The sequence below is a fragment of the Manacus vitellinus genome, unplaced genomic scaffold (assembly GCF_001715985.3).
Source record: "Manacus vitellinus isolate BGI_N305 unplaced genomic scaffold, ASM171598v3 scaffold_12_pilon, whole genome shotgun sequence".
Classification (NCBI taxonomy): domain Eukaryota; kingdom Metazoa; phylum Chordata; class Aves; order Passeriformes; family Pipridae; genus Manacus; species Manacus vitellinus.
Window position 1 is genome coordinate 305,756 of NW_021938949.1, and position 16,843 is coordinate 322,598.

The 16,843-nt window shown below is 41.9% G+C and overlaps 1 protein-coding gene across 1 annotated transcript in view; it reads left to right on the forward strand.

Annotated features, from left to right (window-relative positions):
- PRKAG2 (protein kinase AMP-activated non-catalytic subunit gamma 2) overlaps window positions 1–16,843 on the forward strand; it is a 210,094-nt gene that overhangs the window by 56,913 nt on the left and 136,338 nt on the right. Inside the window, exon 2 of the mRNA XM_025894537.2 lies at window positions 8,334–8,405. Within this exon, the coding sequence (XP_025750322.1) occupies window positions 8,334–8,405 (72 nt within the window). The remainder of the gene's footprint in view (window positions 1–8,333; window positions 8,406–16,843) is intronic.

The following is a 16,843-nucleotide window of genomic DNA, read 5'->3' on the forward strand; positions in this document are numbered from 1 at the left end:
AGCAGGTCCCTCACTTGCCTGGCTTTCCATCTCTAAGCTTTCTTCTAATTGTTAAGATTATTCATGGTTATTAACTGACAAGAATGTAAAGAGGAGGCAACAGGCAGCTGTCTTCCTAAATGCAGTGAACTGGAAAAAATAGTTGCAGTTCAAGTATTTATGGCAGAGATTTTCTGCCTGGTGTGAATGTCACATTTTTTTCTTCATATACATGCAAGGGAGAACCCTGTGAGTTCTTCCCAGATAAGGCCATCAGCTGGGGTTTTTCAGCTCTGATTTTGTTTTGTTTTCCTCTTCCTTGAGGAAATGATTTTTAAGATATTTGGCTTACAGAGCGTGGGTAAAACTGTAAATAAATACAAACCACAGTGACTTTTAAAGTAGCTGAAGTGTAGAGAGGATTTAGTAAGCCTCAGTATGATCCTGGTTTTGAATCCCCTTCAGACTGCTCCTGTGCTGCAGCATCTCTAATGTTTTCATTACATTATGGCAAAATCATCTTTTGTTTCCTGTGTTTCTGCGTTTCGCTGTGGCTGAAGTTGTGTTTTATAGCAAATGAGAGCTTTTCCCTCCAAACACATTGGGATCCTGTGTCTCGTTTATGTAAGGCAATCTTATAAGTATTGGAAAGCAATTTGGTTGGCACCGAGTCTGTGCCATCTGAAGGGGAATATTTGCAGGCTCCTGCAGTCCTTGCCTTGGTTGTTTCCTAATTTCCTCATCACTCATCTGACCACATTTTCCAGGACTGAGGTAGGTTATCTTCTGCTTTTACCTTGTGTTTCTTAACTTTGGGTGCTTCTGGAATGAAATACCTCACTAGAGAAAGTTTGTCTTTAGCTGAGCACCTTGGGATAGCACTTCATGATGGATCGTGGTTGTGTCACAGGAACATTAAGAATTTTGGTTTCCTCCCTGGCTTGCTTTCTCTGCTGTTCCCTCACTTTCTCTCTTTCTCCTTTTTTTTTTTTTTAATGGCATTTTGTTATTTGCACGTTGGCTGGGTTGTCCATCTGCTGTTGTAGTAAACATGCTGCCAGTCAGTGTGCTGTGTGGTTCATGGTGTGAAGGAGCTGACAAACCAGGCTGTGCAAGTGTGTGTGGAGTTCCTATTCTGGCTTTGTCAGAGAGCCTCTCGTGATGGCCTGTGACTTACTGGTGAGGTGGACAGCATCATCACAGCATTTCCATACAGCCCTGAGCTCCCTGGACAATCGGAACAGGATGGGGCTCCAGGCAGAAGGGGTTGCATCCCACCCCAGGCTGCCTGTGCTCAGCTCATCTGCAAAAGCTGAATCACCAACAAGACATGGTGGTGGTTCCTGGCAGGAGAGCACAAGGCTTGAGAGAAAACTTCATTTTTTCTGTGAACAGCGTAGGAATGTGTTCTGGGGATTTAAGTCTGAGACTGAGAACAACGCAAAAAACAATCTGTGGTCTCTCGGCATTTTTTGTTGATGGATCTTGTCTACAGCCTCAGAAGGAAAAAAGGTGAATTTGTTGTAGACTGCTGGAGATTAATACCTGTCAGGATCAGTCAGGAAGTTCAGAATTGAAGAAAGGTGTGTTGGAGGCTGCTGGTATCCCACAATCAGGATAACTCAGGAAGAACAGCTTGGAAGACAGCTGTTTTCAAGGAAATATCAAGGACTTACTGGTTTCAGGGCTCTCTTTATCCCCTTCCCCTTGAAATTCTTAGTTTTAGCAAGTTCTGACCAAGTGATGGCAATCCAAGCTGGGTGACCTGTGGGTGAGAACAAGGGAGAAGTGGCTTCAGTAGCTCTTTAGGACCTTGTCTGGTTTTTGTCACAGCTGAAAGAAATGCCTTTAAATTCCATTAACTCTGGTTTTCTTATGCAAAGTTTTCACATGTGATGTTTTTATATAGGACACTGAATAATCACCTGATGGATGGGGATTTTCACACCTCAGTTAGATTTTGGCCAGCCATTGCTCCCTAACTTTTTAGATTAACACCTCTTTGGAACTGAATATTTCCCATTTTTTCCAGGCGCTTCATTTTGGGGTGATTTACCCTCTCTTATTTCAAATCTGATGCTGTATCTACCTTGACACCAAAGTGCACACAGCTGGTCCTGCACAGTCACCCAGTAAGTCCTGGCCTGTGCTGTCTCTGGCATCTTCATGCTGCAGACAAAATCATAGAGTCATTATGGTTGGAAATGACCTCTAAGGTCATTGAGTCCACCTTTAACCTGACATCTTCACCATTCCTCCTTGTCCTGTTTTTTGGGAGAAGATACCAACCCCCATCTACAACCTCCTTTCAGGTTGTAAGAGGGATAAGGTTCCCACCCGAGCCTCCTTTTTCCCAGGCTGAACACCCTCAGCTAACTGTCATCAAACTTGTGCTCCAGACCTTCACTGGCTTCATTGCCCTTCTCTGGACACTCTCCAGCACCTCAATGTCTTTCTTGCTATGGGAGGCCCAAAACTAAACACAGGATTTGCAGTATGGCCTCATCAGCCAAGTCTCCCTGTCTCATTCCTACCATCTCAAACTCTCCAGACCCACTCAATTGTTCTTTTATACTATAAATACCCTTAAAAGTACTAGCAAACAAATAAATTGGAACAGCCTTGTGCAGTGCAAAGCTGGCTTGCACAGATCTAACCAGCCTTGTACATCTGTTACTGCCCACTCCCATTGAGTCATACCGAGACTTAGTCACCAGCATCCTCAGTCTCACAGTACGACATATCTCTTGTCTCCAAAACACATGCTGCAGTCTGCATGGCATGGAGGAGTGAGGAGAGCAAAGCAGTGAGCAGCCTACTCCTGAAGGAATAAAGCAGCGTAGCAAGCCTTATTATACTTTACTATGACTGGTATATCAAAACAAAAGGACAGAAATTCCTGTGTATGTCAGTTTTGAATCTTTTCTTGTGCAATAATTGAGTGATTTGTTATAAACCCCCCAAGGCTTATAGATAGCATTGCTACCAAAGAAAAGGACAAATTTCTATGCAAGCAGAGCTACCAAGCTATGCCCTCTATTCCACAGAGATCAAACTTTGGATTCTGCTCACAGGTTATTAGCATATGTAGCATATTTGCTATTCAGAGTTTTACATAGGCTCGTAATAGGTACGAATCCAAGGTTGATCTAAAAAAAATCTGCTGGTGTGCAGAGTGCAATGAAGGAAACTGTTCACAGCCAATGTTAATAAAAATCCCGACCTTCTTTGTCCTTGGTAGGATAGTTGAAGTGCTCATAGCTCAGTAACATTAGCAGAGAAGGAGACTCAGAGAGCCCTGTTAAGGTGTGGTGCTGAGGAGTGCAGTTTTTAGCAATTTTTTTGTCAGCACTCAGCTTAATTTCTCTGTATGTTGTTTTCTTCATTTATTTTATTAAAGTAGCTGTCTCGCCTTACTGAGAAGCCGTCTTAGTAAAGTGTCACCTTCTGCTTGAGTTATGTTGTAAAAAGAAACTGTAATGTCTGGCAGGCATTTCACATCCTTAAATTTGGTGCAATCCTAACACATATATAGAACTGAGTGAAGCAGAAAAATAACATCTCAGAGGTGACACCATCAGGAGTCAGGACTGCATGATGCTACCCACGCTGGGACTCTGAAGTTGCTTATAGCTGAGGAACCCAGCCTTTCACCAGAGATGGGCTCTGGGGCTACCAGGAAGCTCTTCTGACCTGAGTCACCTCAGAAACATGGTGCAAGAGTTGACAATGTTCACGGGGACCCACCACCTTGGGCACAGATTTCACATCACCCTGTCGTTCATGGTCATGCCTTGTGTTTGAATGGACGTTTCCAAAGGATGGCAGCAGGGACCTGGTTGTGAAATACTCTTTTGATACCCAACCACTGTTGAGCAGGGCCACAGGAAGGTCCTACTTCCACCCAAAATACATTGGAAATCGGTCTCTGGCCTGGCAGTCACAATGTGCCCCAGAGTACCTTGCTGGCCCCTTGGCTTCAGATGTTGTGTAGAAAATTTATCAGCCTGGCTGCCAAAGTAGCCCTGTAGCAAAACAATAGTAAAACAGGAATCTTGTTTATCCTGTGTTTTTTTACTGGATTCAAGGCTTTAGTGGTCTGTTATTTAAGTCTGCAGCCTCTGCAACAGAATTGCTGGAAGCTCTTTTCTGACACCAAGGTCTCCAACTGCAGCAGCCTCCAGACCAGAGTGTCTGGGCAAGCCTTTCTGGCAGGAATTCTCCCTGTAGGAATTCCAGGGAATTCTCCCTGTAAGTAAGGAAAAGAACAGTGAAACTGACTGGAAAAGGTGAAAAATGGCTTGGCTACCAGATCTTGTTCCTGTTGCTATTTGGCTATGCTGTGCCAGCCAGTGTATTTGCTTTCTGCATCCTCAAATGTGGTTTTCCTTTCTATTTTCCAAAACAGTTCTGAGAAAAGCTTCTTTGTTTTCCCAGGGTATCAAAGAACAAGAATTTTATTTTCCCTTCTTTTCACAGCATCCCAACTATTCTGATATAAAGGAAAAAGATCTGGATTTAAGAAGGATCACCCTCTAGATGTACAGGTGACCCAGGCTAGAATCACCCTACAATTAGTCTCACCTTTGGTGGAGAAATTAGTGTGGAGGATCTGTAACATTCCAGATATCTGCTGTTCCTCCAGAGGAAATAGGGAAAGAAGTGGTAGAGAAGGTGAGTGCAAATGCAGACAGAATAATCCTGACTTGCACTGGGAAATCACCTGTTGAATAGGTGTTGTGGGAGATTTCCTTCTTCAGGAGGGAGCCTGACTGGCTGCAGGAGCACTGAGCCCTGGTTCTGCTGTGTCACAGCTCTGCTGTCCTCCAGAAAAATCTTTGCTATCCCTGGGGCCGTATTCTTCAGCAAATATAACAGGAGCTGCCATGACAACCTCTTGTAAATAAAAGTGGATTGAAAACAAAATAAATCTGCAGCGGCTTTGTGGCTGTAAAGTGAATCTAAACTGCTCAAGAGGTCATTTTTTGTAGCTGGAGTGGCAGGAGTGGTGTCTGGCTGTCAGGTGGTGCCGAGCGATGAAAGGGCTGACTGGGGAGCACAAGCGTGGCAGGAAAGCTGACAAAACTTTGCAAAACAGCCTTTTCCTACTGTTAATTTCAGGTTAACAGCACCAAGAGCTGCCTTTGCTCCTTACGAGGGTGATCACAGACTGTGGTCTCTGCAGAAGTTGTCTATCCAAGGATACAGTGCAGGAGTGATGGACACAGGGCGCGGTGCCGTTTGTTCTTCAGCCAGGGCTCTGCAGTCTGAAGGATTCTTCCTCATACCAGGATGCCACTGGTCGCCTTTGCTGAAAGTTTTAAAGGTCTCTCCAGAACCATGTGGTTGTCCAGGGTGCTTATTCCAAGTGCAGCACAGCAGAGCTGGAGAGCAAGACAGCTGTCTAAGAACAGTTTCAATTCCCGGTTAAGGGCAGAGGGAGCCTTCAGAGTGTATCTGATCAGAGCAGTCAGATCTGTGACAAAGGCAAGGGCTGCACCACTGGCCTGCCAAGAGTTCTGTGGTGTTTTGCAACACTTTTGGAGCAGTTTCTATTTTTATTTTTTTTACGAGTTACTGTATCATCAACTACATCATCACACGTGCTTCTGGATGACGAGGAACGTACGAAACATTGATATCTGTCTATATTCTGCAGAGATATGTGTAAAGGGAGAATAAGCACCTAATATTTCCTTGCTTCACCAACAACTTGGAATTGAGACAGCACTAAAGCCTGGCACTTGATATATGTATTTTTTCCTTCTGTAAATGGATACCTTCACATATAGAATCCTGTGAAGAACTGAAAGATGAAAATATTGTTAGGTAGTAGCTACAATTATGGACTTTATCACAGGACTAAAAGTACAACTATTGTCCATTTTGAAACATTCTGCAGCCCTGTATTAACAAAGAAAGATCTCATGCTGCCCAGAAAGCTCTGGCTCCAGTTATTTCTGCTTAGAAGTAAAGAACTGTTCTGGATGTGGAGACAGATGAAGTTAGCATACCTCCGTGATACCTGAGAGTTACAAATTAGAATAGAGTCATCAGATGGGTTTCATGATACTTTTAGACTTTAGAATATATATATATGTGTGTGTGTGTGTGTGTGTGTGTGATTTTATGCTTGGAATTGTGACTGAGAACTGAAATTTAGCTCCTAGAAAAATAGTTGTACCTACCTACCCCCTGCTGGGTTTAAAGGTTTCTGCTCAAAAAAAGAACTTATGGTTTCGTTCCTCTCAGTTCCAGATTTTCTGAACAGCTTTTTTGACCCTGATTACAAGATATATGTCCCCTTAAACCCAGTTCCTTCCATCCAGTCTCCAGCCTTCCCAAACAGCCAGTTTTCTCCCTGGAAGCTACACTAAATAGTAATGTAGGGATGCTAAGACATGGAGCTCCAAGGAGGTTATTTGCTTGATTTATTCTGTGGAAAATGACTTAGCATACATCAGATTCCAGCTTCTGCACTACCGAAGATGGGTAGAGGAAAATGTTGGTAAATCCTTTGGCTAAATTAAAGTAAGCACAAGGGGATATGTTCTTGTGTAACTTTCCATTAGGCTCTTTAACTTCTTCACAGAGATTCTTCACTTAAGTCCTTCAGTAACTTAAGAAGTAATAACAATAATAATAATAATAAGCTGTTTATTGACAGTGTTTATAAATGCTATTTATGGCTGGATAGTTTTTATATGGAGTAAGTAATTTTAATCCTAAATAATTATGAGAATAAGCAAATTAATACAGAAGTTTTTCTGTAAGGTCCTGTAATGCCTGATTCAGCCTCAGTCAAATTTTGATAAGAGTGAAAATCTAAACCAAAAAAATTGCCTCTTCTTTTGGTTTTGAGGTGTTTCCCTATTTTTTTAGTTGCAAACAAAGGTGATGTGAAATACAGATGTCAAAGCATGCTGATGAGGGTGATCTTATGTAGTTGAGCTGTTGTAGATAGTCCCTATTGAATGTGCATGGATAAAGCTGGAAACAGATGAATTTGTCATGAATACTTTGGTTTGGGGCCTAATGATTTCGGGCCAGCTTGGCCAAGCCTGGCTGCTGCTTTTTTTTTTCCTTTTCAGCTTGGCATGAATTACTCCCATGTGTTTCAGTTCCAGTAATTCAATATTTTGTTCCTTATTTTTGTTGTTCAATTATGTAACCAGAATATTTTCGAACACTTGTAAGGATTATGCCTAAATTATACACATTTTTGAGAATATTTTGGATTTAGTATGATTACACAATGGGATGTGATTAGACCTGGGGCTGCTCTGAGTTCTGAAGACAAGCAAGCCCTGAAGACTTCCTGGACGGTGCTAATTTTTAATTAAGCTCTATTTGATCACAAATTAGGTTTATGTGAAATTGCTATTTATTTATGTTTTGAACTCTTTTAAGTGCACGCAGATGTGGTGGTAAAGAAGCACTGAATCATTACATGGAAAGGGTGATGCCTCCCATGTGGGAGGTTCTGTGTTGGGAAGGTATTCCTGACATTTAGAAGATGATTTAGGACCCAAGACTCAGTTCTTCAGCACACAGCATTAGGCAACCTCATGCTTTTGGTCACAGAATTGCTCATTATCTACTTTTCTGATCAAACAGATGCTAAACTTGACACTAACATAATTTCCTCATGCACGTAGAAAGGAGCTCTAAAAACCCTGTGGCTGGAACACGAAGCAGCATAAACAGAACAGACGGCAGGAGGTGGAATATAATTGCAGTTTGTTTTTGTTAGTTAAAGATGAGCATGTGTGCTTTTCTTATGGCTTTGTTGTCTTTAGTCCTGCAGAATTGGCTGCTCCTCTCTCACTTGTGCAAGTAAATTGGTTATTTCCTCCCCAGGCACCGTGGCACAGTTTTCTCCCTCTTTGTTATATATTTTACGTGTTTCTCAGAACATCAGTGTATTCTCGTTCAGGTTGTGTTTGTTGCTATAAATACTCTTTAAGATCATACATCCCACTAAAGACAAGGCAGGCATGTGCTGAGCAAGTGGCTGTATTTAAACTGCAATTTCCTGACAATTTTTCTGTGGCATTTGGGTACCTCCCCCTGAAAGTTTTAACGCAGGACTTTTTCCCTCGGCTGCAGGTGGTTTTTGATGATGATGTAGTGCCAGCACTGCTAAGGGCTCCCTGTTCACTTGTAACTCACATCTGCCATTGGTTTCAGCCATGGAGAGCAATCAGGGTCCGTGTTATTGCTTGCCAGCAATTGCTGTGGGTAGAGCAGTGGGCACTTTGGGAATAGATCCCTGGGCTACAGTCATGGGATGCTCTGATGGAAGGAAGAAGACGTGAATAAAGGACATCAGTTTTTCTTCTCTGTCCTTGCAGGATCTCAGCTCATTTGCCATGCCATTCTTGGACGGTGATGTGGAGAGCGCAGACAAAAATGCTTCTCGCAAGGTAGGATATACCCAAAGCTTCACCTTCGCTGTAGTGGTTGAATCCCCTGGTGGTAAACTCAATTTATCAGGCTTAAAAAGTCCTGGAATGTTCATCTTCCCTGCCATACCATCAACCTGTTGCGAGTGATGCACTAAATCAAATATGGTGACTTTTGCAGGCCTTACCATGGCAGTGCTTTTGCAGTATAACCTGTAAAGGATGAGAACTGCTGGTGGTATTGTAAATACTGCAGATGTTGTGTGTAACACTGTTGTAAACCAATGAAGTGATGTTGCATAACTGTATTCTCAGGAATATAGTTAGCTAACAAGGTTTATGGTGTTGCTACAGAAATACAGTGCCCAAATAAGTATCTGTGGCAGGTTTTCCTGGAATTGCCTCCTGGTGGTTACTCCCTGTCTACCGAGGCTTTAAGGGCTCAGTGTCCTTGATCTATCTGTCCTTGGCATTGGCAAAATGAGCTGCCTTGATTTGCTGAAGCTGTAGTGGTAGAGTCTTCCCGTAAACAAGGTGGAAAGTTTTCTCCTCGATTTGGGATTAACTCAAGGTTATCCATCCCGAGGCATCGATTTGTTTCTCTGATGGCCTGTTATTAAATTAAGCCAATACAGTCACGGAGTTTGCTTTCTTTAAAAATGATCAGGGGAGCATATTCAATGGATGACATTAGGGATGGTTATACAGTGCCTACACAATCTCCAAAGCAATAAAAAACTGTGGGTGGGATCTGTCATCTCCAGGTCACAGCCTCCTCATTTTCACAAAGCATTGAAGTGCAAGCTGGTCTGCTGAATGTGAGCCTCCTACCACCCTGGCAAAGAGGGATACACCTCCAAATAGTACACAACCCCAAAAGCTGATCTTTAGCTACACAGCAGGCCAGTTGGACTTGTCACAGTATTTACAAGGCTATGGACCTCCATAGGGACTAAACCTGCTGCAGGCTTATTTGTCAAAGAGTCTGCAGTTATAATTCAAGGCAGGAGAAGCAATAAATACTTCCTCAGTGAAGCTGATCTGCATCTAGAACAATAATAACTGAGCTCTGTTGACTCGTGTTGACAGCACGAGTTTCTATTCCTTTGCACCTCTCAGCAAAGGACAGATGTTCAAAACATTTCTGCAATCCATCAGTAATTGAATGTGTTTACAACACTGGCCTTGTTCTTTTCTGTGTTGGACCTTTTAAGACTGACGTAGGAGTCGCTGATGCAGGGGGACTCTCATAGATGCCAGGGAAATTAAAATGTACAGTGTTACCAAAAGGTGCCTGTTTCAAGGGTTTGAATAAAATGAACAATGTGACGTTTTTGGAAGGGGAAGTCATGCTGGAAGAAAGCAGGGGTTTCTAGCTGAAACTTGATTTTTTCCATTTATCACCTCCTTTTCACAAAGAAAGGTGAGAAAGCTGCATGAAGCTCAGTCATGAGGAAAAAATGTGCCAAAGCTAATCATGCTTATGTGCAGTATTACATGGTATTGTTTAATGACTTCCACTCCACCATTTCTGAATCCCATGTTTTTCTTCTCACTGGCCTTAGGAGTTTACTTTGATGATTGCTTGTCTTGGGAGAACTGGAAGAATGTTTCAGTAGTTGCCTCTTTTTGTAGCTTCAGTAAATGCTGGTTTGTTTTTTTTCCCCCTACTTGGGTCAAGTTCTGCTTATGGAACTGCAGTTAACTTTGGAATGGTCATGCAATTGGGGCTTAACATCTGAAACTGCATTTTTAACTGACCTCTTCAATGGAGTGTGTAAGACCCAAGAGTTTTTTCTAACGCTGTTCTTGGAGCTCTGTTGAACACGTGCAACAAAGTGGTGAGAAACAGTCTGACAGTGCCCAGATTTTGATAAGAAAGAGGTCATCTAATAAAATTCATTGCCACACATCTCATCCTATATATTGTTTTCCTCAATATGAAGTATGGGATCTTTGCTGCTAGTGAATGATGAGCAGCATCAGACTGCAGTATTTATTTAATTCTAAATACAAGCTTGCCAGTCCCTACTGCCGATACATAAAAAAATCCCCAAGTTACTCTTCCCTTTCAAGTGAGAGGGTTTTTCTTAGTTCAAGTTTGAAATCACAGTATGGTGTGTAACTTCCGTCTATTAAAAGTCAGTATTTCATCAGTAGTGTGGCTTTTCCATTCACTTGTCATGCTGGAGACAGGCAATTCATCAGGGATTTCTCTCTTCCTGCACTTAACTCTTCTGTTAAGTTAGTGTTGATCTATAGCCTGGGCTATAGATCAAGGTAGACAAGAGCAGTTCCCAGCCCATCTTTCCGATCTGCCATTAATTTAATCCTCCTGTTCTTTGTGAAAGGCTTTTAGAAACCGAATTAACATTTTTCACAGAGATCCTCAGCACTTTACCATGCAAGTGTCCCTCAATCATTATCCTGTGACAACAATCCTCATTACACAGCTAGGAAATTCAAGTCTAGAATTATTTGTTCAGGTTCATGTAGGAATTTTTTGGCAGTGGTGGCAATGTGACACACATTTTCTGAAGTTTAGCCTTAATCACTTCTCATTAATATGTCTACTGTTATAAATGATGTGTTCTTCTTTCCTTTATGGCTAATGGCAGGAAGAGGATAGGGATAGTTTTCACCCTTCTCTGTTGAAGATGGAGAATATAATACTATGAAGAATCTTGTGTAAAAGTTTTTGGCATGGTGTGATGGAGAAAGGTGCCTGTGGCAGGTATTTTGGCTTTTGTTATGGGAAGAGGGGAAGTTTAGAGACCTGGAAAATCACGAGTGATGGGGAGCATCATTCAGAAATAATTCTGGTACAGTATGGCAACTCAGCAGTCAGGGATGAGTGCCTCTCTGTACCTAAATTGTTCTATCAATTTTAGAGGTCTTAACACCTTGAATGCTTAAAGATCTTTCATCCAAAATGTAGGTTAAAGGACAAGGTGTGGAAATTATAGGAAAATGAGAACCATTGCTTTCAGCTTAATGCTCAGGGTTGTGTAGAAAGAAGAAAATGACAGAAGAAGAAACTTGTCCACAGGGGAGCCAGCTAGCAAATTATAGATGGAGGAGGGAAGAGGAGGAAGAAAAGAAGTTTGAAGAATAATATTGATCCATTCCTTTATGGAAATGACAGAATTGTCATAAAAATATAAACAAAAGCTTGGAAAAGAAGTATGCATTACAAATTATTTTGTCTATGTGGGGAAAAAGCTGATGAGATGTTTATCTTAGATGAAAGAGGTGTCATTAATAACTTAAATGTCCAAAATGTTAAAGCAAGATATTTTAAAATTAAATCTAAGCAACTCTAATAAAACACTCTTGAATGAGTTGACAGAGTTTTCCTCTGCCTAGTGTTGATTTTGAATAAATCTTGGAGCAGAGATGAAGTTCCAAAAGACAACCAAAAAAGCAATTACTGTGTTAATATTTGTGATGTTTGCAATTAGGATAATGTGCAGGTTTGTCAAACATTAGTCCTGGGCAAAACACTGAAATAGCTCTTGTTGGATAGTTAATGATGCTGTTATAATAGACTCATTTGGACTGGAATTAATTGTGAATGGTTCTTATTGAACAAATCTGGGGGTTTAAATGGATTATAAATTCGTTTGAGAAATGTCATAGTGTTGGTGTCATGTATATAGAAAAGTAGCACAAGTCATTTTGATTTAAGAAATGGGAATGATACTGAATAAACATGGAGCCTATTAAATGAAAAACCTGGCTGCTAAAATAAATGGGGACTCACCAGTGGAAAATTTTGTTTCTAGGCAGGCAAAACATTCTGTTGCTATACTATATCATACTTTATCAGTGACTTGAAAGATAGACAGACTCATTACTGATAAAATTTGTAGTTCATACAAAAAATGAGAGGGGGGAGACAGTGGTAAATTTGAGCAAGAAAGTCTCTGATGCAGAATTGCCTGAGTCCCTTAAAACACATTTTGCAAACTAACAGCCCACCTCAATTTGGCCAACTTGGGATCAGGTACACTCAGGCACAAATAATGCAGATTTTTGGGGAGTCTTTTATAAAGCCTTGGTTATATTTTAAAAAATAGCTGTAGGTGGTCAGCTATAACACGAACTCAGGATGTGACTTGATGGTTAAAGGATTGATTTGGGTTCTGGACATATGATCAGATCAGACTTTGTCGGAGAAGTGACCCCAATATTGAAGGACTCCAAGTAGTGTTTTCTCCTGCTGCTTGTCCCTGGACTGGTTTTGTTTGTCCAGCGACTCATGGGAATGGCACAAGCAACCCCTGGAACAGGGAGGAGAAGAAAAAAAAAGCCATTTTCAGCCTCCCTTTCACTGGATAATGAATCTCCTTTTGATTTATTTTTTCACAGTATTTAATTGTCCGTTTCTTTATGAGCAGCAAGGATAGGGAGCGTGTCCTGGTAGTACCACAGCCTTGGCAGAGGGCACCTGCAGTGGGATCAGGGAGCCTCAGGGCAAGGGCATGTAGGACAACCACTGCACTGTCATGTGTGTGGCTCCTCCCCATCCACTGCTTTAAAATAAAGGCAGGTAGGGGTTAGGAAGTGGACAGGGAGCCAGCACTGCTTTCACCTTTCCTGACTCCTGCTTCTGCCTTTGAGCAGCCCTGCTCACTGCTGGAAGCCTTCCCCTGACCGTGTGGACAGCAATGCAGAGCTCTCAGAGCCTGCCAGTGCAGCCAGCCAGCCTCATCCCATTGTATTGTAATTTGGGAAAGTGTCACTGTACTTTAGTTTTGGGAAGTGACATCTCTGACCCTGTAAAACACGTTGTCATCTCAATTGTTACTGCTCATGCGGAACCAAGGGAACTGGTGGTGCTGAATGTGACCACATGGTGCCTGGGAGAGTAAGTCCTTCATTACCTTTCAGCCTAATGAAGTCAGCTCTTGTGCCTCTGTGAGCTCTTTTATTCCAGCAGAATGAGAGAATCATCCAATTAACTTTATCAAAGGGCTTTTTTACTGAGATTCAGTGGAAGGGCAGGAAACAAGTGTAGACATCTATGTGGTGTATAGTCTCTAATTTTGTTTACTGTCCCTGTCAAGGATGGTGGGAGGTAATTCCTTTTCTGTTACTTGTCTTTCAAAAAAAAATTTAAGTGAGGAGGCAAAATAAAGGTCAAATAACTCACTGTTGTAAAAGCAAACAAAACTCAAATGCTCCATAAATGTCCTCACTGCTCGGATTTGGAGAAGAAAGGAACGGAGCTCAGGAGCATTTAATAACTTTCACTTAAGTTCAGAAGGATTTTTAAAAGCTGTTTAGCTTGAGCCCATTTGTATTCCAGACAGATTATTTTTTTTCAGCCTATTCTGAAGAATGAAACTAAATTCACCAAAAGCTGAAAAAGAGCCAGAGATTTTTCGGGGAGAGCATCCTCTGGGAAAGGCTGTGTGCCCAAACAAGGACCCGTTGCTGGAGCACCCTGGCAGGGCAGCAGAGGAGATGGCTGGGAAGAGGTGCTGACTCTGACACAGCCTCTGCCTATCCATGGTCAGGGTCTTCTCAGCAGAGCTAGTTCATTTTTCTGGGCACGTTGCTTTGGCAGGACACTTCTCTTCCCTGCAGTTAAGTGGTCTTTAAATTTTAGATTGGGGCCAGAAATGTCTTCTTAGAGAGAACTTCATTTGGCAAAAAGGGGGGTGTCAGATTTTCAATGGCAAGCATGGGAAACAAAATAACAATGTTGGGAAAATTTCTGCCTGTGGCAGGACTGAGATGGGTGGTGTGAAGATGACAAGAGACTAGTTTGTGGTGAAGTATGAATAGTTTGGCATCTTGACCCATTGCATTGGGGATTATCATATGGTAGTGATTAAATGCAGTACATCTCAATTTTCTTGTAAAGTAGGATGAAGAATTGCAAGTCAGGTAAGAAAACAGATGAAAGAAAAGATTGCAGGCTGGTATTGAGAAGATGACTGTTGGGTGGAGAGACAGAACTGATGGAGTTACCTGGGTCTTTGCTAGTAAGGCCGAGACAAAAATTAGAAGCATTTTAATCAAATTTGTTGGATGCAAAGAGAGGTGGTTTTTTCATCACAGGGAAGGACTTCATACAGGAAGACCTGAATGACCTTCAGGATTGATAATTCTTAACAGCACAAGGTTATGTTAAGCAGGGAAATAAGTAAAAGAGGTCAGGGAGTGTTCTCTTGGCCTGAAAACTAAGGGCTTGGGCACAGTTCAAGCCTCTGTCCAGCTGTTTCATTCACTGCCATGGGGTAGTCTGGCACTGGTAGTTATTCATATTGGGAATTTGTCACCCTGGAGTTTGTCTGTTGAAAACAGAGGTGGGAGTCTGTTGGTCCATCATCACAACATGACTCTGAGCCACTAATGTGGGTAGCTAGGAGAAAGGAAGAAGAGATTAGGAAGAGGGAAAGATTCCATCATCCAGGTGAAATGACAGGGCCAGCTTTCAGTGTTATTTCTTGCAGTGAAATCTTCCAGAGCTGCTCGATGTGGCACAAGTGCCACACTATCACTTCACGTTTTGTTCAAAAAATTGAATGTTATGTCTGCCAGATGCCAAGCACTGTAAGACATTTATTTTCAACAATGGACGCTTTTGAATGTGTTTTAGAAACCTGCCTATGATCATTTACTGTGTACAACAGAGCAAAGTCTCTCCCTGGTCCCCAGCTGTGGATCCTTTTGTGCTCCAAAGCATGAAAACTGGTAGCATCTTAGAGCATTTTAGGAGATATTTACTCAGTGCTGTGTAAGGTAACTGGTTTAGCCTTGGAGAGCACATCTGATGTAGCTGCTCAGTTGCTTCACCTCCCCAGTGAGCACAGTGCTGTAGGCTGAGGGTAGGGCTACATTGGCACTACTGACAGGCTGCTGATTAAGCCCCATTCCAGCTGCACTGTTCTCTGCAGACATAAGATCAGGAGCTGACATTTCTCTCCAACATAAGTTTTAAGGTTTAAGGAGTTTAAGCTGGGCGTGGAGCTCCAAGATCCCATATATGCTTTGCACAAAGCCAGGTAATGTTTTGTTACTGGTTGGTTGTTTTTTTGGTATTTTTTTAGTTAGGTAAATAGTCGTAGTACTTAGAGGAAGTTTTCAATTTGTTTGATTGGACCTTATTTGTTTATTGATTTGTGTTGTACTTGCATTGTGGGTTTTCAGTCCTTATCTCCAACAGACCAGTCTGTTCAGGATCAAATGAGTCGTTTTACCATGTGCATTTATATTGGTTTTTAAGTGTGTTTCATATTTCTGCCCAGTGTCACTTTACTGCTTCTCCTGGACCAACACAAAGTGATTCACAATGTGAGAAACCAGGGGTGTAATACTTTTATTTTGCTGCTACAGCTCGGCTGGGGGCATAGTTATCTTTCCAAAGCACTTGTGGGAGTTTTCTGCCCACTTGCTTGTCATAGCTTCAGGAAACAAGTCCAAAAAGCATGAAGAACAGGCTGACAATCCATCTAGCTGCATAACATGCCTCTGGCATCACTGCCATTTGTCACACCCGGTCTGCATGGGATGGTGGGGTCTGTTCTACAGCAGAGATTCTTCTGCATTCCCAGTTGAAGCATGAAAATGAACATTGCCTTGTGACTTTCTGAAACACTGTGATAACTGTTGTTGCTGCTGATTTCACTCATGGAAGTGCCTTTTAAAACTCTCAATCGTCTTTTAAAACTCACAATCCATTAGCCACAAATGATATTCCAAGAAAGCAATCCTGCTGTAATTCCCCAAGCAAAATCACAGGTATTTATCCACTTTGATGGTGGGTGTAACCTGTGTGTAATTAACATGTGCAGCAGCTGGGGAAGGATTCAATGTGGTAATTTCCTTTAATTTAGTAGCATGCACATGTGTATTCAGCAACGTGCCCCTGGTGCTCTGACAATTAGTTAATTCATCTGCTTGGCACGATGGAGAGAAGGCAACTGGTTGTGATTGAGGTAAATAAATAAAAGCATCCCACTGCTTCAGCTCAGAATCGGAGAACAATTTGCTTTTGTGTTTGACTTGTGCATACAAGGCAATACTGACGTTTTTGACAAATTGTTGCCTGACATTTTACACCTCTAGAATTGCTGTAGTGTGTAAGGACACCACGCTCTTTTTAAAGTGTCTCCTATCAGTGTGTCATTTTAACCAAACAAGCATGCAAAAAAGATAACATGAAATATTAAGGGTAGAACCAGAATGGTGTCCTCCTCTTGGCTTCACAAATGTCATGGCTTGTCACTTTAGGAAAAATTACAATGAATTTACCATCCTGGAAACAGTCCTAAACTACAGCAGCAGCAGTGGCAGATTTGTTTTATGATTAAAATACGCTTGAAAGTGTTCTTACTCCCCACTTCCAGGCAGTAGGTTTGGCAGCAGACCTGTTTAAATTGCAATGCAAGAGGAGGTGCTGTCGAGCTACTTGGTTGTTTCCTGGGCTGTGCAGTTGTGAAGAGAAT